Source organism: Oryzias melastigma, linkage group LG6, assembly GCF_002922805.2.
Source record: "Oryzias melastigma strain HK-1 linkage group LG6, ASM292280v2, whole genome shotgun sequence".
Classification (NCBI taxonomy): Eukaryota; Metazoa; Chordata; class Actinopteri; order Beloniformes; family Adrianichthyidae; genus Oryzias; species Oryzias melastigma.
The window spans coordinates 2,536,397-2,560,578 of record NC_050517.1 but is presented as its reverse complement, the minus strand read 5'-3'; the positions used below and the strand labels follow the sequence as shown (position 1 = coordinate 2,560,578).

The 24,182-nt window shown below is 41.3% G+C and overlaps 1 protein-coding gene across 5 annotated transcripts in view; it reads left to right on the top strand.

Annotated features, from left to right (window-relative positions):
- Positions 1 to 24,182, top strand: part of lrrk2 (leucine-rich repeat kinase 2) — an 82,478-nt gene that overhangs the window by 12,777 nt on the left and 45,519 nt on the right. For all 5 annotated transcript variants that reach the window (XM_024281981.2, XM_024281980.2, XM_024281979.2 and 2 more), the window contains exons 7-16: positions 2,608 to 2,739; positions 3,053 to 3,172; positions 5,739 to 5,899; positions 5,992 to 6,071; positions 6,706 to 6,812; positions 10,781 to 10,910; positions 13,429 to 13,553; positions 16,441 to 16,568; positions 16,918 to 17,062; positions 21,487 to 21,626. In XM_024281981.2, coding sequence (XP_024137749.1) covers positions 2,608 to 2,739; positions 3,053 to 3,172; positions 5,739 to 5,899; positions 5,992 to 6,071; positions 6,706 to 6,812; positions 10,781 to 10,910; positions 13,429 to 13,553; positions 16,441 to 16,568; positions 16,918 to 17,062; positions 21,487 to 21,626 — 1,268 coding nt within the window. The remainder of the gene's footprint in view (positions 1 to 2,607; positions 2,740 to 3,052; positions 3,173 to 5,738; positions 5,900 to 5,991; positions 6,072 to 6,705; positions 6,813 to 10,780; positions 10,911 to 13,428; positions 13,554 to 16,440; positions 16,569 to 16,917; positions 17,063 to 21,486; positions 21,627 to 24,182) is intronic.

Genomic DNA, 24,182 nt, shown 5'->3' with positions numbered 1-24,182 from the left:
TCATAATATATTTATTTATTTCATGATTTAATGACACATTTCATGAAACAGGAAGTGGACACACCATTCAAATGCAATCTGTCAAACTGCCGTCAAACTCAGTGGGCGGGCCTAACTCTCATCGTCGCTGCTCCATTGCTCTGGCCTGCAGTGTTGCCAGATTGGGCGGTTTCCCGTTTTTGGTTCTAAATTTGCGGGCAAAAATGGCTTTAGGCAGGTAGGTATATTTTGGGCGGGCTTAGGGTCGGTTTGGCGGTTTTTATTTCCTTATTATAAGAAAGTAGCGGACTTAGTTAAGCTGGGTGGCGATTGGACTTCCACTAATGTTCTATGTTCTGAGGCTCAGTGAACGCACCAGGAGGAGACGCTTCATGGTCCTGGGCTCTGTCGTTGTTGAGGGGATTGCTGCCTCGCCTGCCAATAAATGTGTTCAAAAGCTTTGGGCTCGGTGTGGGAGGGGGTTTCTGTTCATTTTTTTAGCGTGATGATCATCATATTGAGTGGTGTGTTTTGGCTGGTTTATACTTCCAACCGACTCGTAATCGCTCAAGTTGTTGTGGTTGCGTAGAATTTGACACCTGCTGGTGACGTCACACACGACTGGAATTTTACGTCCAGTGTGCAAAAACCGGCTGATCGCGTAATTTAACTTGAATTTATTTCAGCGATTGGAGTACGCGACCACGCAGAAAACTGTCCAGAAAAATATCTTTGAACATTGAAAATGATGAGTGTTACAGAACGGAGGCAATGTCCATAGAAGAACATTAGAATACTGCTCAATATGAAGAGTTTTTTTTTTTCTTCTTCAGAACCAAAAACTGCACGGCGACAGCGTACTTAATGATGCCGATGAGAAGTGTCTCTCTGTGCCTTAAAGCCAGTAGCGTGCGCTTCTGCCTTCATTGAAGAATAAACTCCTTTTCAGCTGCTTCTCGGTACGGAGAAGTGAGGGAGCACGGACACGCACGGACACGCGCACCCTCCTCCCTTCATGTCCGCGCTTCCTCTCCACACTCCGTATAGGGCTCAGTCGCTGACGTGGGAACGCTCCCGTTTGCACACTGCATTCAGGGTTATTTGGCGAGCTCCGTTCCCAGCCAGGGGAGTCTCCCATGCCGTACAAAAGCGGAAACTCCGTGGGGAAAGGATCCGGTGTTAACAACGGTGCCGCGGAAGTGGACGGAGAATACATTTTGATTTAGCGAACCTAACAAAAGTTCTTTATTTCACCAAGATAATGTTTACAGCGTGTGTGTGAGTGAGGTGTCCGACAACAACTTTCAAAACGAAGATTCCCAAGTTTCCTGAGATCAACGATCCTGCTTTGACGTCCTGTCCATTAAGAAAGATCACAAGGGTCTCCATTACTGATTTCGCCATGACGAGGATTGGACCAGGCCAGAGCAATGGAGCAGCGATGATGAGATTTGAGCCCGCCCACTGAGTTTGACCGTCCACTTCCTGTTTCATGAAATGTGTCATTAAATCATGAAATAAATAAATATATTATGAAATGTTAAAAAGTGCTTTTTAATGGCTCTTTTCATGTTTTAATGCCACATTTATTTCAACATGTATTTATTTATTTAAACTTTTATTTATTTATTGCCACTTTTAAATAATTAATGACACATTTATTTATGTATTTCATATTAAATTTATTTATTTCAATTTGGCTCTTTTGCGGCTGGGTGGCTCAGTGGACTAGGTGAAGGGCTGGCAATGCAGAAGCCCTGGGTTCGATTCCAGGGTTGTCCACTGATCCCCACCCAGATTGGGTCCTTAGGCAAGACCCTTGACACTGCTGCCTAACTGGGTCCCTGTGCCCCTCAAGTACAGGGTTGTGTCAGGAAGGGCATCCGGTGTAAAAAACTCTGCCAAATCACTGATGGGAAACAGTGGGTGCTGTTAGAAACAGTGGGTGCTGTTACGCTGTGGCGACCCCGAAAGGGATAAGCCGAAAGTGAACCATTTCAATTTGGCTCTTTTAACCTACAAGGGACAATGAAATAAATAAATATGTCATTAAATGTTTAAATGTTCCATTTTAATATTTTAATGCCACATTTATTTCAACATTTATTTATTGATTTCAACATTTATTTATTTATTGCCACTTTTAAATATTTAATGACACATTTATTTATTTATTTAACGGTGTATATATTTATTTCAATTTGGCTCTTTCCAGACTCCATAATTAGCAGCATCTGTGGTTGGTTCAAAGCCTTTTTTGATTTCTTATTCAGCAACTCACAAGTTTTCTTTTCATTATTCGCAGTGCTAATTTTCATGTTTCTAAATGAGAGTGTGGACTTTCTCTTACTCTGGCAGTATTGAGGTGAAAGTTTTAGGAATGAAAGCAAAACTATTAGAAGCTGATGTGAGAACGTTTTTACCGATGTGAGTGTTGGGGGTGGGGGGTGTCTTTGGGGTCTTTGTTCAGACATGACGTCTGTCCAGGCTGTGGCGGACTCTTAGGTCAGAGCTCGCGCTCTTCTCACTATCAAGTTTCCCTCTTCAGAGCTCTTCATCCCAGCGTAAACACCGTCACTTTGCAGAACCGAGGCGTTCTTACCAAGTTTCCATTCCGCTTTTTTCCAGCCAGTAATGTGGAGGTGTTGATGTCGGGGGGCATTCGGTGTTACAGCTCAGTCATCGCCGCCATGGACGCCTTTCCGGATGTGGAGGAGCTGCAGGAGGCGGCCTGCTGTCTCTTCAGGAGGTTCACTTCAGGTGAGAAAACACAGAACCAGAAGCAGGTTGGCGGGAGATGACGCATTTCCTCATATTTTGTGGTTAAACAAAAATAACATTTGCTTTGATTTGTGAAATCATTTCTAGTTTGCTTCTAAATTCACCTGCTCTGCACGTTTGAACTGCAAATGAAAGAGGTGCAGACAAGCGTCCGGCCGTCAACAACTGGCCTTTGATTTTCTACTTCCTATTGACAGTTGGAGATTGCAGTGTTTGAGTAAACGATAAGCTAACGCGGTTTGGAAGTGATAAGGGGGGTCTGAGGTGTTCAGAGTGTGCTTGTTTCTCTCAGAGAGTTATTACAACATCTTGGTGATCAATGGCGTCCAGACAGTGACCGTTAGAGCCTGCCAGCGGTTCTCCGACAACGCTGTGCTGCAGGCCGCCGCCCTCTCCTGCCTGGCTGACCTCAGTAAGGAAGCACACGGGACAATCAGAACAAACAACACAATCACAACACAATTTACATCTGAGTTTAAAAGACTTTTGTTTGAAAGACAAAAAGGAGGCAGAAACCTTTAGGTATTTATTATGTTTGTATTACACATCGTGTTTCTCTGTGTTTTGTTAGGAATTTGAATTGTTTCAAAAATATCAGTTTTATTTCGATTAAAGTACCATCAACATACATGAGAGTAAATGAGTTTAGGAGGAAATTACCTTATTTGACATTGCATCCAGATGGGCATCCAGCGGTCAAATAAGGTTACCGAGGTAACCAAGTGGAAGAAAGCTAGGAATCCCTGACCGACGTCGATGCTTCATGCAGACATGCCCCAAGAAAACCACAATGGAGCTGTTTGCACTCACTCACAAATTAATCACCTGCAGTTCACCTGCAGGGAGCTGGTTGTTCAATCTTTACAGTGGATTAAAAGACTCTGAACCATTGACTGTGTATGAGAACTGGACTGAGTGACTACCCCAGGCCAATCAGATGCTTCAATAAAAGCATTTGCTCTCATGTTCAGCGTGTGAAAGGTTTGATTGACAGATTCTCTAGAACAGTGTTTTTCAACCTTTTTTGAGCCAAGGTACACTTTTTCCATGAAAAAAATCTCGCGGCACACTAGCATCCAAAAAGATAAAAAAAATTGCTCTGTGGGAAGTGGGAAGCATCATTAATCAATTTGCTCAAGTTAAACGTATATCTCGTCAAAACAGTCTACATTTATCATCATTAATGAATGATTAAAAAAAAAATAATCTTGGATTAATGTTTTTTTTTCTCTCTTTTTTTTAAATACTTCCAAAACTATCAGACAAAATAAAAACAACTTTCTTTTCTTGTTTCCCTCCACAATAGTGATGAGAATTCTGGCTCAACATTCAATTCTTTTGCATTCATTTTCCTAAAACAGCGGCTCTTTCTGCTACCAAATGGCGTTTTAGGTTGTTGTTTGCTTTGTTTGATTCATTATAAACTATTATATAAGATTATGCACAAAATCCATGATGTAAATATGTTTTTATTCATATAAAGTGTAAATTATGTATATGCTGTTATTTATCCCTTCCAGACAGAATGTACAAAATTAATGATAAAAGAACTATTAACTATTCAGTTTTTAACTCAACACATTTAAAGCCTTTTTCCTTTTAAACACATTGGAAGTAGATACAAATTAAATTGTGCAAAAACCACTAAATCAAGACTTTTATTCACATTGACATTAAGAAAGACAAAAAAGTTTCAGTTTTGTCGATGTTATCTGCTTTCTTCTGTCAGTGATGATCTGCTCTGTTTTAGAGAAGATTCTCTCAGTTCTCAGGTGTCTGGACAGGTTGATTGTGGAGCCATAAATGTACAGAACATATATACATATAGAATGTTTCCTGCAGACTCTGTTCCTTCATACTATCAAGAAAAGTCAAATGATTCCAGTTTTTTTCTTCTTTATCTTTAAATTTTCATTTTCTTTACATTTTGTGTTGATGTTTTCTCTCTATCTCTCTCCCTATTTGGCTCTTGCTCTGCTGAACGTGCCCCTCCCCCTCCACCCAGCGCGCGCACTTAACCCAATGCATCATGGGGGTTGTAGTGCATAAACTCACGCAGATGCCGTCATACTGTCGTTTCTGAGCTTCATTCTTTTGTTCACTTTTTAAACTGTCTGACGTTGGATCCCGCTGGAAGCTCCACCGCTAAACACGAGCTTTAGTTGTTATTTTTGTTGGAACTGAGAGACTTTATGAGCCGAATCAGAACAAGGAAGTGAGGACGTTAACCACTTCTGATTGGTCAGATTGATGACATGTGATCAAGCCTCCAACAATGATTGGCGGAGAGAGTTGAAGGGGGAGAGACTTTTCTAAAAGCTGAGTTTGAGGCTAGTTTTGCGTCTGGATTGCAGTAACATCATTCCGATTAGTCATTTATAGAATCAAAGAAATATTTATTTTACCATCTTGCATATTCCAAACTATCTAGTGTTAAATCAGGCCCATTTGGATGAACACAGAGTGTATACAATAGTGATGGTAAATGTTTTAGACATGTGAAAATGGATAATTTCCCGCGGCACACCAGACCATCTCTCACGGCACACTAGTGTGCCGCGGCACACTGGTTGAAAAACACTGGTCTAGAGCCCGCTTTCGGTGGAAGGGGCGTGGCCTTCCTACAAGTTCACTCTCGATTGGTGAGAGTGGTTGCCATGGAAGCATTGACTGAACCGACTCAGACCAATCACTGGTCATTGATATGGCGACGTCATTTTGTATGGATGACGTGAGACTCGCTCAGTCCAGTTGTCATATACAGTCAATGCTCATAACCTTAAACTAAACAGTTACAGAAAGCTGCAGTTTGAGGCTATTTTTCAGAAATGTTGGAACACTTTGGACATGTACCTCTGGTTGGCTGAGAATGTTTAGGAGTCAAAAATCCCAGACTGCTTGTTTTAACAAACTGTTTCATCAGCTGAGTGCTAATGAAAGTTTCTCATCAGTAAAGATTTGCTTTTATCCGGCGGCAGCTTCAACCATTGTGCAGAACAGAGAAGTGGCTGAGCAGAGTCTGGAGGAAGGAGAGCCGGAGGAAAACAGAGGCACAGCAGAGGTGGAGGACATGGGTCTGTGCTGGATGGAGGACTGCCGCACAGCTCTGGAGCGCCACGCCTCGGAGCCCTTGGTTCAGGTCAGTGTAAGATCCTGCAGCTTTGGATTTGATTGAAAATATCTTTGTCCTGCTCCTTAAAGGGCTCAGACAAATCCCTCCTGCTGTTTCAGGAAGCTGCATGTTGGGCAATTCATCAGCTGCTCCTGCACAGAGCTCCTGTCAGCCATTCAGAGGAGAAGCTGGATGAAAGGTTCTCGAAAACAAACTAAGTGTTCAACAGTTCATCAAAACCATTGACTGTATATGAGGACTGAACTGAGTGACAGTGACATCATTCATAGAAAATGGTTCACTTCCAGCTCCAATCAAGTCAATTCTGTCTCCATTTTTTTGTGAGACGGGTGCCGCCATGTTGGAGCCAGACATTGTCAGTAAGCAGGGATTGGTCCAAATTAGTTTGTCTCAACGTTTCTATGGCAACCTCTCTCACCAATCAGGAGTGAACTTGCTGGAAGGCCACATCCCTTCCACCAAAACCGGGCTCAGGAGAATCGCGCAATCAAATGTTTTTAATGTTTGATTGACAGATTGAGGCATCTGAGTGGTCAGTTTATAACTGGAACTATAGAAATAATATAAAAAATTAATCAAGAAGATGTTAAAAATGTATCGGATCAAGAATGTTAATTCTGACCAATAGAATGGCTGAATAACAGCTGTTTATTTCTCTATAGAAGTCTAAGAGATTTTGGTTTCTTGGAACCAGCGGGTACTTCCTGTTTGGAACTCCAGGAGGGAGCAGTCACTCAGCCCAGTACTCTTATACAGTTCAGGTCAAATGATTAACCTTGTTTGATTGTAAAACTACATGTTTGTCTTTCAAGGACGCCTGTTCACAGACAGCTGATGGCAGCCATGTTGTTTCATTCCTCCTCTCCCAGAGTGTTTATAGCGGCTACCAGCGCCCTCGCCACGCTCGTCTCCAACAACCGTGAGTTCCCTGTGGTACATCCATACCCGGCTGCAGAGCTATGACGTAGATAGAAGTGTTATTGCACACTTGAAGACTGGCATGTTTGTTATTTTATGCTTTAATGGAAGTGTAGCAGCACAATGAGGTTCTTTTGAAAAGGACAGCTTCCAGCAACTAACATGGAGCAACAAGTCATAAACTGGGTCAAAAAATTCATCTATATAGAATTGATAAACATCTCTCACTTACAGTCATTGCTTTCCATAGGACTGTTAGTTGAAGGAGTGAAAAATAAAACTGCAGACGTGTGTATGTAAACGAGCTCTGTTGCTGTGACAATGAACAATAAAGCTGGATTCAAAATAAAACTTTATCGAAACTGCAAAATTAACAAAACTTTCCTGGGGCAGAACATTATGACTGACATAAAAAAGGAAAAAATTCTACAAAGTAGACCCCGCCCTCCTTCCCCATCGTTTAGGAGAGACCTGCAGATGAACCATTGACTGTATATAAGAATAACTAGACTGACCAAGCTCCCCTACTTCCGTGTTCCATATAGGAAGTACCACTGGGTTTCAAAAAGGCCAAAGTCCCATTGACTTTCATTGAGAAACAGACAGTTATTTCTCAGTCATTTTATATGTCAGAATAATCATTCTTCCTCTGCTGCTTTCTGATTAACTTCTTTTTTCTAATCCTAATTTTTTTAAAGATTTTTATCCATTATCACAAGTTATTAGAGTTATAAATTGACCAATCAGATGGCTCAATAAGCGTTTGTGGGTCTGACGTCGTACGTCTGGGGGGGTTGATTGACAGATGACAGGTAGCCAATGGGAGCAGACTTCATCAATGGGTCCGTGAAGACCTTTTAACACCTACTTTACAATTCAACAATGTACCAATCATTGTCCTACTGTTGTTTTCCTCAATGGAATGTACCGATGCAGCAGTTTGAAACAACAAGAGGAGCATGCTGTCGACATTTTTAGATGAGGATTTACTCTGTAGAAATAGATTTCACTCTGAGGTTATGTGTTTGGACTTTTTTGTTTGTTTGACGTTCGTTTTTCTTTTTTCACAGTTTTGATTGTAGCTTTTAAATTATAAGTTGTGTATCATACAGAATGGTACAGCTCCTCCATAAAATCACCAACCAAAGTTTCATCTTCGCCGCACTTTTCCAGCCTGCAGCCTGTATTAGACGCAGCCGTCTGAGGAGCGCGAGACAAACTTGAAAGGAACTGGTCGTATTTTCAAACAGAAAAAGATCCAGCTGTTCACTTGTTAGGATGATTAATTTTTTAAAATACCGCTGAACGCCCTTCTCACGTGCATCTGATCAGACTGTAACCTGGCAGCGCATGTGAAGAGACGAGCTCCGGCGCGCGCGAGGAGGGGGGGGGGTCCTTTTATCTCGACCAAAAGGAATAAATGTAAGTAAATCCCAAAGGACCGCTGACAGAATCAAATGTTGGAATGGTTCTCCCTCAAAGACTTCAACAAAGACTTGTACAATTCTCCCGATCCGCCGTTATTAAAGTAGAAGCTGTTTACATCCTGCGCTCTCGTGGTAGAGGCGTGGAAAGAGGCGGACGGTTGCAATAAACTCACTCCAGATTGGCGACAGTACTTCCTGTAGATTCCATGACTCAGCTATGACTCAGACCAATCGCTGAAGATGGGTTGCAGATGTTTGCAAAATGGCGATATCCGTTTCAGGAAGTGACGGTGAAAGCAGTGGTCTACTTTCATGAGGAGTGGAGGTAATGCATTTCCAATGGGGGACCTCATAGCTCGAGAAGTCCAGTATTTTTTACAGTCAATGAGCTGAACTGACCCCCCCACCCCTCCCTTTTTCTTCACACCTGTCCGTCTCCTTCTCGGCCAAGAGGGGCGCATGCACCAGCAGAGGGCGCCAGTTCCCTGGTTTCAGGCAGCTTAAAACATAAAACCATAGCTGCTGCAGATTTTTTTCCCTCCAAGCGCTGCAGTAGTACAAACCTGCAGAGCCGGAGACCCAACAACACTCACAGGACCGCATTGTCAGGACCGCATTCTCAGGACCCAGGCTTTTTTAACACAGCGCCCCTACTGGCTGGAGGACTAACAGCATCCTCAGGACGATTTCAGGACTTGTTTTTTGAGACAGCGCCTCCTTGCTGCTGGGTGCCGTTTATCGTTTTTTTTTAAATAAATGTTACTAATGGTGAGAATTGGGTATGTTTCGGTCACCCTTATCTTTGATTATGACTGAATATTTCCAATGTTTTTCTTACTTTTATCTAACTACTGATAGAGAGTTGATTCTGGTGTTTTCTAAGCTCCTGAAACTTGTCAGAAGTTGAGAATATTGGGATCTGAAGACAGAGAGCCTGGAATGACTGTGCAGAATTTCTACTTTGGTGCTTAAAGGGTTCATATAAATTTGTCTTTAAATTTTGTCTTATTCTGTAGCGCAAGTTTAACACATTCTCCATGAGAAACACATGTATTTCATAATAAAATAAAATATACAAACATTAAAACATGCCAGAAAATCAAATAAAAACCAAACCCAAAATGGATATCAAACAGTATCTTCTGAGGTTGTAAAATAACTTTTATCAGGAGTTGCATTAAACAGAATAATGTACATTCATGATGCATTACATTAAACTAAAAAAGGGGCAATACTTGTAACTTCCTAAAACCTGTTTTCTGTACAATAAATTGCAGCTGTTAATAATTCAAAAACATTTTTTAAATTAAACATTACAAGGTTGGAAAAAATACGTTCTAGTTGGAGAGTATCTCTTTTTTTCAATTTTATACCAATCTTCCTGTCAAATTCCTCTACCTTACTAAAAGAAATATTTTCCTCTTAGTAATGTTTTGTAAAATTTGACCTTTTATTTTTTTTTAAGTCTTGGATAATGAATTTGAACCTTTAAACCTTTAATAAACTTGTTGGTTAGAAATACTTTGTAGAACAAAATGGGCAGTAGTCATTGCTGCAGCATTCAACCCACTTTCATCTAAAGATTTCCTCTTTTGAATCGTTGTATCCATCTGGAAATAAAGATAGAACAGTCAAATGTACAAATGTAGACCTACAGTATAAAAGTAATTTACTTCTGAACAATACAGCATAAATACTTAATATTATTATTAGAAGTGATATTTTTGGACAATAGTGATGAATCAAGTTTGTATATTACACTGCAAAATAGTAAAATACATATCAATTCATATGTGGCTTTGCTCAGTAAACATTTTGTTTTCCTCTGTTTTGTCATGCATGCAAGTCATATTTGGGTTATAATGAGGCAATGTTAATGAATTAAACAAAAAAAGTTATAACAAATACAAAAAGATGAAAAGATGCAAAAATTGTGCGAGCTGTAAAATTCTGCAAGATGTATTGCTAATAAACCATCATTAATTTAGATTTACACAAACAACATTAATTAAGATAAAAGCTAAGCTAAGCTTCATATAGACATCAATGTTTATGTTTCTGCAAAAAACTGAAAATTATTGGTTTAGTTTTTATATTTTAAGATATATCTGATAAATTACATAGTTGCTTATGTTGTAACAGCGCTTAAATAATGTTTTTACTCTTACTACTCACGTGCAATGTGCCTCCTAAAGTCTTCAGAAAGTAACAAAACAAACTCCAACCAGTAGGGGGCGCTGTGTTAAAAAAGCCTGGGTCCTGAGAATGCGGTCCTGAGAATGCGGTCCTGAAAACGCTGTTGGGTCTCCAGGCCTGCAGGTACACCCTTCTCAAGCGCTGAGCTGCCGCCCCCTGTGAATTGGTGCCACGAGCAGCTGCCCGTACTGCCTGTGCCTAAAACCGCCACTGTTTCCACTATTGACTTTCATTTTGAATTCTGAATCCCAAACGCTTCCATATGTCCGGAGCTTTTGGGATCTTTCCTGAATCTCATCCTCTGCCGTGTTAGCTGTTGACTCTGATCCTCTCTCCTTGCTTGCAGGTCGAATGAGCTCTCTGCTGCTTTCCAGAGGTCTCCATGTGAACCTGGTGGAGATGATGAAGAGACATGTGGACTCGGCTGAGGTTTCCAAAGCTGCCTTCAAGCTGTTAAAGCTTCTCTTTCATGGACGGTTGGAACAAACCCTCTTATTGCTGTTTTGAACATCTTGCATGTCTTGATTTAGGAGGTTAAGTGAAGGTAGATTCTCACTTCTGTGGACAGAGGTGGTCAAAGAAAGTGGCAGGAAACGGAAGTGTGATTCTGTGAAATTCCTGTCACTTAATTTAAAAATAGAATAAAAATGTATTTTCTGAGCACTGATGGCTGCATCACAATGTGCTTGTAGATTTTAAATGCTTACAAAAAGATCAGCATAACGTTTACATCCTCATCCATTCTTCCAGGTCTTCATGGATTCCGTTTTTTTCCAGTCTCTGAGATCTGTCTTAGAACAGGTTCAGTGTTCTTCTACCACGAGTTACGCTCTCTATATAACCAGTGACAGAGGAAATCTGCTAAGTAAGATTCTAGGTGTTTTCAGGCTGGAAAACTCCTCATTACACTTTTCCCAGACAGACATGAACATTTGCACACTTTGCTCTCTTGTTTAAACTCTCAAAGTTCAAACCTTTATAACAATTTTCATAATGATAACACAAAACGTTTTTTCACTCACTGGTTTACCGGTTGGATGAAGTTATTTATTGTCAGAAAATTCTGTTTACTCTCTTTAAATCCTAATGACAACAGAAACTTCCCAAATGATCCTGTACAAAGATGACACACTCCAACCTTCATTCCTTGTATTTCCTTCAGAAAAAGAAAAAAAAAATCCACATTTGTCCGGGTCCTGCTTTCAAAAGTGCAACACTTTACCGCTGCAGCTGAGGTCTGTAACGGCTTCCAGCTTCAATGCATGTTCCATGTCACCGTGACAGCAAGCCACATAACGGATCAAATAGTCCGCTTTTTGTGAAAAAATGAGCTAAACCGAAGAAATAACTAGAATAAAGTACTAAATGTTGATTGAATATTTATTTCGTTTTTAAATGACCGATGAAGTGTGCATTACTAGAATAACTGCTTCACGTCGGACTGTTCAGGCCTCCGCGTCGTGCGTTAATTTCTCATAATGCACACTTCGTCGGGTATTATCCCTTACTTATCGCACACTTCGGAGGGTATTATCCTTTACTTATGTAACCTTATGAGCACAACTGTAAATCTGAAAGACAGCTTGGCCTCATGTCTTTACACATAAATGTTTACTGATGACATTTTATAAGCTTGAGAAAATCTGGTCTGAATTCATTCATTCATCTTCCTGACCGCTGCTTCCCTTTCGGGGTCGTGGGGGTGCCGGAGCCTATCCCGGCTACTGAAGGGCGAAGGCGGGTTTTACCCTGGACAGGTCTCCAGTCTGTCTCAGAGCCTCAATCACACACACATACACTCTCACATTCACACCTAGGGGCAATTTAGAGTCACCGATTAACCTATGAAGCATGTTTTTGGACGGTGGGAGGAAGCCGGAGTCCCCGGTGAAAACCCACGCATGCACGGGGAGAACATGCAAACTCCACACAGAAAGGTCCCAAATCCCCCAGCCGAGAGTTGAACCGGGGCCTTCTCACTGTGAGGCAAGAGTGCTAACCACTGCACCACCGTGCAGCCCTCCTGGTCTGAATTTCAAACCTAAAAGTTTTCTTGTGCATCCCGGATAAACTTGGTTCAGGACCCAGCTGGGACCTTTCTGTGTGGAGTTTGCATGCTTTCCCGGTGCGTACGGGTACATGGGTTTTCTCTGGTTCCTTATAAGGACTCCACATGGTCCTCTGGTGTGAGTGTGTGTGCTGTTGGCTGTTTGGTATATCACTCAGAGACCCTGAACAGGATTCAGTGGGTTTAGAAAAACCAACAGCATCTAGTTCATCTTGTTTGTTTGACTTTGGGAGAATTTTAAAAGTTGAAAACTTTTCAAAATGTCATTTGCGTGTGTTACATCCTGCTGCTGCAGCCTGGCTTTCCCATCCAGTTCCCTTCGGCTCACCTGGCAGGTGTGGCCAATCTGCCTTGATTGGCAGGTGGTGTCTATTTAAGCCAGAGGAGGCCACACCAAGCCAGGCAGGGAGCAGAGCAGCAGGCTGGGTGGTGGTCTGTGTGGTGTTGGTTCGGGTTACTTTTGTCCTCAGCAATCTTAGATTGCTGGGTTTTATGTTAGTTTGGGGTTGGGCCTTGGTAGTTCTGATTTACGGGCTTTGTTTCATTTGTGTTGATTAGGTAGTTTTGATAGGCAGCCCTTAGCAGGGAGCTGCTGACTCCGACGGTCGTCATGGCTGGGTCAGCAGTCTCCCTGGTTTCTTTTTCTTTTGGCCAAGGTTCCAACTCCGTTTTGGTTTGTTCTTTTAACCTTAACCACTAATTTCTTTGCTTCATTTCAGGACACAGGTTTTCCGTTTATTTAAATAAACTGTGTTCCTTTTGTTTGTGTCCATCTTTAATGTTATTGTCCCCTCTGATAGATATCCCCTAGACTCTGGGCCAGTTTCCCATTGGGGACGTAACAGCGTGGATCTGGTTTGCTGAAGTTAGTGTAGGATGAGCTCTGCACAGCATGAACACTTCATTGAACAGCCTGTGTTTTGTAGGACTACGAGTCTGGATGAGCTGAACATGGTCATGGGTCAGATCCTCAGCACCATGAAGGAGCACAACTTCCAGCCAGAGGTCCAGCTGGAGGCGCTGCAGACCAGTCTGGTCTTCCTGTTTCCAGGTACGCTTCAGGCTGTCAGTGCAGCTGCTGGTTTGGATGCAGATGTTTGCTACAGATGAATGCTACAGCCTGTCTCCAGGAGCAACGTGGGTAAACCTGTGTGGGGCACTCAGGAACTGTATACAATTTTCAGGTCATATCAGGTGAGACCGTGAAGTGAAAATGATCATGCACTTTTTTTCTATGGGTGTGCTGCGGGTGACAGGTTGCAGCAAACACTTAAACACTGGCATGTTTCCATTTTTTCACCTCCCAAATCAGGGCCGGCCTGGGGCTGCATGGCGCCCTCCTCCCCCCACCTCGCTGTGGGGGAGGAGACAGTGCCTGCAGGGTCAGCACTGGGCAAAATTATTGATTAGGTCAAACTTGAGTTATTTTATTCATGTTTTTAATTATTACCTCTTTTAACATTTTAAACAAAATGAGTGGTGTGCAGAGGAGAAAGTAAACCGAAACGCTCCGGAGTGGCGTTCCGCCTTCAATTCTTTAACCAGAACGCCGCTCCGGTTAAAGAATTGAATGCGGAACGCCGCTCCGACTGGAGAGACGGTCAAACACGGGGACGGACAGTACATGCTGTATGCTAGCACCGGGAGTTTGAAATGTTTTCAGTGTGGAGACACTGGGCATAAGCGCAGCGCCTGCCCGCACACATCAGCTGATGGGCGGTCTGGTGGCGTGGAGGAGGGGGTGAGCGGGGGGGTCAACCTCCCGGACACAGGGGAGGGGGTGACCAGGGGGGACACCCCTCTAGTCACTGATACTGACCCTGGGGAGGGCTGCAGCTCCTCTGTTGCTCCTGCTGTCACTTCAGAGTCCATTCCGAGCTCCACTGAGACTGCTGGAAATAGTGTGGCTGACTCTGGCACAGTCCAGCAGGGTGTAGCTGGGCAGGAAGGTGGTGCTGGAGGTCAAGGGGAAGGGTCAAGTGTTTCTGGGGATGTTTCTAATGTGGGAGCTGAAGTCGTGGCTGAGCCTATCTCTGCTCCTCCATCGGACATGGACTGTGTCTCAGATTCAGATTGTGTCTCCTTGGCTGATTCACAGGCTGCTGTTGAGGATCTTGAAGAAATAAACAGTTTTCTTGATTCATACGGTAAAAAAGGTAAAGTAACTGATTATTTCTCAGACCCTGAGAAGTTTATCCAGACCTCACTGACCCTCCAGAAACTAGTAAATATTGACGTGTTGGATGATGAGAAACCGTTTAGATTAAAAAAACATGTTACGGCGTAACGTAAACGGTTTAGAGCAGCAAAAGTTACGGGTTCCAAACGGATGAAGCTCACAATGAAGTGATGAATGTGTGTGGATGGCAGAGCACATCACTACTGTATCTTTCACTTACTGTCTTTCCTTTTTTTTCATGAACAAACTCAGGGTGGGTTCTTTAAATATATACGGTGGGAGGGACAGGGAAAAAGTGCTGGCCTCCAACATGTTTCATGATAAAGATTTAGATGTTGTATTTCTCCAAGAAACTCATAGTGATGTGACCATCGAGATAGATTGGGCCTTGTGGTGGGAGGGGCAATATGTGTTATCACACGGCACAACGTTGTCTGCTGGGGCGGCGGTCCTGTTCTCACCTAAGATGAATTTCAACCTTGTTTCTACGTCTGAGGTGGTCACGGGGAGGTTGTTAGCTGTTCGGGTAAAAATAGCTGGAGTTGATTTTTGTTTCATTAATTTATGTACACCTAACATAGGTACAGGTAGGGTCTCAATTTTTCTGAAACTTAAGGAGTTTTTGACACAATGCGATCCAACTGACATCATCGTTCTGGGGGGCGATTGGAACTGCACATTAGATTTTAATTTAGACAGAACAGGTGAAGAACCTCCCCTCAGGTCTTCTGTCTTGTCAAAAATCCTTTCGGCCTCTCTCTGGTCGATGTTTGGAGGCTCCATAATCCAAGTTTACACCTGTGTGGACACCTACAGGGCGTCCTGTTTACACCTGAGTATCACCTGCACACCCCCTGAATGCAGCTTTTTCACTGATACAGTTTGATCAGTGACATTAAAACACAATTAATGACTCATTTTGCACCCGAGTGTTGTTTCACTTTATGTTCTGCATTTGTGTGTGTAGATCTGTGGGAATCTTCTTCACTGGCGGGGGGTAAAGATTTGTTTGAACAGCAATCCGATTCTTATCCTAGTTTGTGGTTGCTGATACTGTTGTAACGTCTACGGGGTCACAAATACGAGCTGTAGTGATGGTGGATCGTTTTTGCTGCATCAGGTTTGTGCTGTCTGCTATCTCAGTCCAGCTGGAGTTTTCCAAGATCCATCATAGATTCTCTCATTTTGAAGCGATATTCTAATGGTACAGGTCGATTTGATGAACGTCTTTCCTCAGACACGTGGATCTGGTTGGATCACAGGTATACAAATTGATTTCTTGATGAACCGATTAATCATTTCACCTCTACTCTTCTCTGTAAGAGATACAGAAATCTAACGTTAAACAAAGCGACAGCGTCACAACACTTAAAATAAACGGAATTATTCTTTGGAGGGAAACACTGAAGTAGCTGTTTTAAAACAAGAGAACATACTAAAACAGACTGGATGGAACTCCTCTACAAACAGGGTTTTTCCAGGATTAAATCCTTCTGACTGCTCTTCTCTAGATCACTCTCTCCAACCACAATGTGTTACTTTGTCTGCACTGATACTGAAAATGGACAAGATGACACAGTCATGTCTTATGCTCAGCAGAAGAATGTGAAGCTTGTGGAGCAGCAGCTTTTAAAAAAAACAATATTACAGTGTTCTCAACATCTGTGTGTCTGATTTGATCAGCCTTTGACATCTGAACAGCCTTTTTTCTCAACTCTTTGGCCTCACTTTCCCTTTTGTGCTGTGTGATCGTTCCCAGACAGGAGCCTGAGGGAGCACGGCGTCTCTGTGCAGGATCCAGACATGGCTGACCTGTCTCTCAAAGTGCTGAAAAACCAGTTTGTGGTGGAAGGGGCTCACACTCTTTACCTGGAGGTCCTCAATAGAGTAAGAGAGCAAGGAAATCACTCTCCTTCTTCTATACTATAAGATGTAGGGCCTTACTCCACAGATGTGTCCTCTTTATAAGGCTGTAAAAACAGTGCAGATAGAGGAATCTTTCTCTTGAATATTGATGGTAATACTGCACTACATTTCTGAAAATATGCATACTTTTAGTATTGATGTTTAGGACTTGTTATTTTTCGCCATGATCTGGAACTCTGTTCAAACAGCTTTGTTTCAACCAGGAAGCTTTCTTCCAACATTGATAGACAGCAACAAATATATTTTGTTTTTTATAACTATAACCTTTCTGTCTTCATGTTAAACTAACATGAGCTGCTCTGATTTGTAGTTCATAAGCTACCCGGCCATACAGAGGTGTGGTTTGAAAGTGCTGTCTGCTCTGGCTGACTGCTCTGGTGCAGTGGACCTTCTGTGCCAGCAGGGGGCGATAGACACAGTGCTACATACACTACAGATGTTCCCCAAGGACAGAGGTATGCAGCTCCATCTTCAGCAACCACAGACTTTATGGGGTCAGATCAGGATCCTCGTAGGCTGAATGAAAAACCAGATCGTCAATTTGAAAAACAAGCATTATAAATAAGAAAAAGAACATTCTCAAACAGTTTTAAACACAAAAGCATATACTGTACATTTTGTACAGTTTGAGAATTAGAAAAAATGTAATTTGAAAAAAATAAAAAGCTATAAAAATGAATATATATATATATATATATATATATATATATATATATATATTAGAGCTGTCAGGCAATTAAAATTTTTAATCGCATTGTCCATAGTTAACTCACAATTAATTGCAAATTTACATGTGGCCTTTTTTCAGGAAAAAAAAATGTGTGCTTCGTGGAATTTAGCAGTTCTACATTAATTATGAAAACAAGAATGACAAAATTAATAGTTTTCATCAGAAATACTTTATTTTGTAACATTGTATTGAGATAAACTTTCCTAACAATAAAAGGCTGTAACATAAAATGCCTAACAAAAGCCCAAGTGCAAGTGAACGGCATTTTAAATTCAAAACTTCAATCAACGTTCAGTAAAATAAAATAAAAAACATCAAAAATAACATTTCCATAACACTTTCATGTTCATTTTTTGTCAGGACCAAATCTTTTCCTCCTCTGCTGAACTACAGTAATGAATGAAATAGAGATTTATCATTTCCAATGAACTTTTGTTTTTTAAAACATTAAAGACTGAGAAAAGCGGGATACACTGTGGATAGTTTGACAGTCTGTTACTGCCGCCGCGTTCTCTGGCTGCAGCTCGATGCAGCGACGTGTCCAGCGGAGCTCACACCATGAATATGCCGGCAGACAGACCGCTATGCTGGGGCTGGATCACGCTTAAACCTCCAGAACATTTAAAACGTCCCCCGGTGCGCTTGCTGTTCGGAACGTCGGGGGTCCGCAGCTCTCGGGACGCGGCGCCGGACGCGAGCCGGTACCACCAGACATGGTTCTGGACGCGAACTGGAGCCGGGTTAGGGTGCAGGAGCTCTCCAGGTCCTAGCGCCGGGCAGGTTCTAGCTAGCAGCTCGGTGGTTGGAGACCCGCCTGTGATCTAGTGAGAGCAGCCGGTGAGTTAGAGGGCGGGACGCCCGCGAGCGCGGTATGGAAAGGCACGTATGAGAAAATCCGCGATTAATGCGTCAAAAAAATTGTCGGCGTCAAGCACCTGTCAGATTAACGCGTTTTTAACGCGACAAATCTGACAGCCCTAATATATATATATATATATATATATATATATATATATATATATATATATTCAGTTTTAATGTTGACATTTTCAATAATTCTTTCTCTTTTTCAACCAACACCGTAGTAGGCTGCCAGTTACCATAGCTCTATGTTTGCGTTTTTGTCTTTGTTTTGTTTGTTTCTTATCATTTTCTTTTTTTTCATGAGTGCAGCAGGACGCCTGTCTCCATTTGGACTATTTCCCCCATTGTCTGTGTCTGGGTGTGAAGCGGTCTATGGATGGAGCGTTTACACAGGGGTCCAAACCTTTTCTTGAGAGGGCAACATAACAGTTTTCTTCTCTGGTGGGGGGCTGGGGTCAGTTTGTAGGCTAACAGAAAAGTGTAACAATCACAGGGTGTGTCTACACGGAAACCCGGATGCTTTTATGCTTTTCCAGAAAGCCAGAAATATGACCTAATATGAATAACCCTTTCAGGGATCTTCAGAGAAAAAAGTCATGAAATAATACTCCACTGGCTCCCTGTTAGGTTGGTTTGTAAAGCTCTTTGTGGTCTTGTTCAGTTTGCTTCCCTGAGCTTCAGCTGTTCACAGCTATTGGAGAGTTTAAACATCTGCTTCATGAGCCCGGTCACAGCAGAAACACGGGGGTGACCGTGCTTTTTCAACCCTCAGTTATGGAGAAACATTCCTGCAGAACTCGGCAAGATATCTCCCCACAACAGTTTTAAAAGTCAATTTAAAACCTTCCTTTTTGCCTCTAATCCTCAATAGTTGGTTGCCTTTTATTGTCTTTGATGTGTTTTCTTCTTATTTGTCTTTTATTCATTGCATTGCTTATTGTAATAGTATGCTGTTTTCTTCTTAATTTGCCTAATTTTAAACTTCTCTTGTCTTTCTTTTGCTTCGGTATCCTGAAGGAGTAGTAAAATGTTAAATACATGACTTTTCATTCATGCCTACTTAATTCTGTTAATGAAATAAACAACACTATTTAAGAAAAAAGAAATACCCAAACAACTTTCTGTGATCTTCAAAGAAAAAAAAGTCAGGAAAAAAACTAGTAAAACATTTGACAAATGTTTCCATTAAATAGCCTGTCCTCTCTCGTTATAGTTCCTAGATTCTTTGGGCTGCAGCTCCTCACACATCTTGCACTGAGCTTCAGGAATAACACACTGCGCTGTGGTCCGTCTGGCTCTCATTCAGTGAAGATGGAAAGCCTTCTGCTGCAGCTGGACAGATGTTTGCTTTAGCTTTTCACCAGAACAATGCTCCCTTGTTTATTGCAGGAGTTACTCGTGAAGGTGAAATCCACAGAGATGTTTTAAGGCTGTAAACCACCCACTTTCTACACTTCTTTCAGTCAGACGTGAACATTTTCAAATTTTTCTCTCTTGCTTAAACTCTGAAAGTTTAAACCTTCATAGAAAATAAGTCCAGGGTTATAAAACAAAGATCTGAATGTGATGAGAGCTGCAGGTATCTGTACAGGAGACAGGGCACAGAGGAGATTGATTGACACGATCTCCAGCCAATCAGGACCCAGAACAGTGTGTGTGGTTATAAACACAAAAAAGAAAGAAGGCAGCACAAAAAACAAAAATAACAGAGCTATTATTTGTATTTTTTATTTTACCAGGAAGTTCCATTGAGATTAGATCTCTTTTTCAGCAGACTTGTTCAGAGGACTGGAGTACCGGCCGGATCCGGCTGCAGTTTGGGGACACCTGCTTTACACCAACAGCTGCATGAGCTATGATAATAATGGAGTTTTCTTTTAGTTGAATCAATAAAGTTTTATTCAATTCTATATTTACAATGTGAGCCTTTGGGTTTAAAACCGTTTTCAGATTCCTGATCTGATTCACTTGATCCTGAAACGAGCCCCTAAACATGTTTCAGCCCAGCAAGCAAGGCCAAGTGGGCCCCATTAGTTGAATGAATGAATGAATGAATGAAATGGTTTATTTCAAGCAATCAGGTCATAATACATGAAATAACATATCACTTAATAAATCACAAGTAGATCACTTGAAAGGGAGTGGAAGGAAGCGAGCTTATATAATCCCACCCCGACTCGACCATTTTCTCTACATGAATTATCAATATCCGGTTCAGGACTTAATATCAAATATTAATAGATTCAGGCTATTAAGGATCATTAATATCATTCATGTAATCAAGTTTCAAAGCATCCACGACAAATCATTTATATTAATCAGTAAAGAAAATTAATACCATAGTGATTGTAAACTTTTCAGTAATCATTACTGCATATTACATAAACAATAATCTAATATTCTCATTGAAAAAAAGACATTTTGTGCATGAATTATGATAATACAAAAAATAATTAAATCATCTTCATTTGCTAATGCAGTAAAGATCAAGATATTCTCATAAAAAGAAGACAATTAGTGCAGATTGTATTAATCAAATAATTATTATTAAAAAAATATAAAAATAAGTAAAAATTATGTTCATTAGTATATGGAGAAAGAAAAAAATCAAAATATTCTAATAAAAAAATACAATTTGTGCAGATTGTTTTCATTAAAATCATTATCATAAAAAAATAAGTTGAAAAGAATCGGATAAAAATTTAAAAAAATTAAATAAAATAAAAAATGTATTTTTTATTATTTATTTTTAAATCAGAATCTATGCTACATCACTGCTTAGGAACAAGTTTAAGGCCACGTAACGGTTCTTCTTCGTTGTTTTGACTGAGAGACTGTGAAGGTCTCATTTTAAGGGAAATGTGCTCATTCTGCAGTTCAAAGGTGGGCAGAGAATGTGGGCCCCAATTGGGTTTGTCCGCAGTTTCCGTGACAAACCCAATTGGGGCCCACATTCTCTGCCCACTTTTGAACCATGTGGGGCCCACTTGGCCCTGCTGGCTGGGAGCTGCATTATTTTCAGGGGGAAACCCTGGTGTCAGTGTGGTGATGCTGAGTCTGATGAACTACATGAGACATTTCTCTTTGTTAGTTTTTCTTTCACTACTGCAATATTATTTGAGGGCAGAGTAAAATGATCATTGTATGCCCAAACATTTCACTTCCAGCTTAATAATAATTTTAGGTCAGACTTGTAGTAGCTGAAAAATGAAATGATGAAGGTTGTGTAGAAAGAACTGGATCGTTTTCTATCTTTGAAAGGTCTCTCCTCTCTTCTTCCCTCAGAGATACACTACTGGGGCCTGACCCTGCTGAACTACCTGGTGTTTAAGAAGAAGCTGTCCAGGATGATCCTGCCTGTTCTGGCCTCTGTTGTGCTCTCGTCTCTGACTCAGTTCAGACCGGACTCTGAGATGCTGCTGAAGGTGAACTGCCCAAACGCCAGCCTGGAACAGTCACCACATTCTGTCCTAGTATTGACCCTCTTTACTCACCGTCTTACTTTCTTATTATGGCCTGTAGCAGCAGTCTACTGACTGCAAGGATTATATTGTTATTTCATTAATATTCTATCTTTCTGCGCCTTTGAGCGAAAATTTCACCCCCGCCATATATGAGTGAAAAGTACCTCAAAATGTTATCACACCTAGGGAAAATTGAAAATGAATTTTTGGCATGTTGGGCCAAAAAAAAAAATGTTTGAAATACACAAACGAAAGCCAATGACACGTGTCGGGGATAAGCCCAGGAACATTAGAAATTATTATGGGATGGCCACATGACCTACGGCTTGGCGGCCATCTTGTGGCAATGTCAGAGAAATGGCTGCTAGCTTAAGTCTACAATGAGCCCTAAAGTTTTGGAAACCTTTGACCTTGTGAAGTGGCGGCCATATTGAATTTACAAAAAAGCGAGTTTTAGCACTAGCTTGAAGTGAAAACAATTTTGAGGCATTTTTATTAATTGTTTTCTAACACTTTTGGCATCATTGGGAAGGCACTGGCAAAAAAAATATGGTATTAGAAGTTATAGATTTTGAACGGCGTACGAGTGGCGAGCTTGCAAAAGTTGCGTAGCCTTAATACACGCACATCTTTCAATGGATTGCTATGAAATTTTAATATGTTGATCCCAGGCTGAGGCTTTAACAAGTTTTATAACATTGAATATGAACATATAAGGAATCTGGGCGTGGTTAGTAAATAACCTTCGTTGCTAAGGAAATCTAAAAGTTTACTTTTGCCGATTCTTGTGAAACTAACGTCAATCTGTTCAGTGACCTCAGGTGAACAAAACATACAATGGTTGCTATGGAGATAAAACCAACCGAAAAGCCGCCATTTTGAAAAAAGTGCTTTTTCAATCAATTTCTCAAATACATCTCAGACCAGCTATACAGAAAGAGAAGGGGGGATTTGGGGGTCCATAGTGGCTGCTTAGCAGGTGAGCTTGTGACAAAGATAGGCGTCAAGGGCGGCGATGGTGCGTAGGGGTGGGCAAAGACGGCGGCGTTGGTCCGTGGGGGAGGGCAGCGAGGGAATAGCCGGGCGGCGAGGATGAGGGCGGGTAGCCGCTGCGGGCCATCCAACGCCGCTTGCGGCTTTAATGTTACTGTATTTTTCTCACTATAGGGCACATTACTTCACAAAAGTGCATTTTATAATCCAGAGGGCCTTATATATGGATTCATTATGGCTGTTTACTGCCGTTGAGGTGATCGTAGAGGTCCGCGGCGCTCTGTCTAAACATCAGTCGGGTTTTTTACTTGCTACAAATAAGGTTGGGTGTTAATGGAAACACACCAATCGTGCTGGTCACATGATATGTGTGCGCTTCTTGCGTGCAGCCTGTTAGAAATGAGGAAACTAGATGAAAAGAATGTAGTTTTTGTGGACATCCTTCCGACGTATAGATAGATAGATGGAGGGAGGGAGGGACGGACGGACAGACGGACTGCTTTATTAATCCTTTTGGGACGTGCCCGCAGGGAAATGAAAAAACTCCACATCTCACACTGCACTGTTACATACATATCACCTGGACTCCACATGTGTTTGTGGTGAGCCAAGAGTGCATGTCTCACTAACGTCTAGATCAGGGGTCAGCAATGTTTATGACATGAAGTGCCAATTCCAAATGTTCTCATTAATAACTTTGCCATCACCAAGTACAATGTAAACTCTGTTGTTGTTCTTTCAGCTTCTCCTGTCATGGATCACCACAGTGAATCAGCTTTCACTGATGCACACAGGTGGTTATGCAGAGATTTTATGCTGGATGATCTTCCTGACACAATCCTGTATTTTTAAGGCACAGACAGACCCAGTCAAGCAGCAGCATGAAGGGTCTTGTCTGAGGACCTCACTGGATTTTAGCTGATTGCTCGACTGGAGAACTGGACCCAGGTCCTACACCAGCCTCAGAGCTATCCAGCCTCTTCTAACTGTAATGAAAACTTATTGCAAAAAAAAACAAATACATTTTCAAAATTTCTAAAATAAATGTAATTCCCAAACAGCAGGTCAAGTACCTTTTTTTTTTTTACACATCTGCTCAAAATTGTGCTTTCATAATAATATTGCAACAAAGAAAACAGTTGAAATAGTATTGTAACTATGTTTGCTTAAATAACAAAAATACTGTATTTGTGATTTGTCATAGTAACAGCAACATAGTTAGATACATCAGAACAAAATATCCTGACTATTTCTAAGAACTTCACGACTATTCATAAAAAATTAAGTACATAAATAAAAAACAAGTGTATGCTTTTGGTCTTTTTATTTTTTGTTACATTATGAAACATGACCTGAGTAACTTATTGTTAGTTCATTTTGTGGGGATGTTGACTTTTTCATTAGTTTGCTACTTATAGTGATTTAAATTTTCTGCAACTGGACAGCATAATTCTTCACTTACACCTCCAGTAAAAACAGTAGTGATCACCAGTGGCGGTTCTACACTGAATTACTCCCCGGGCG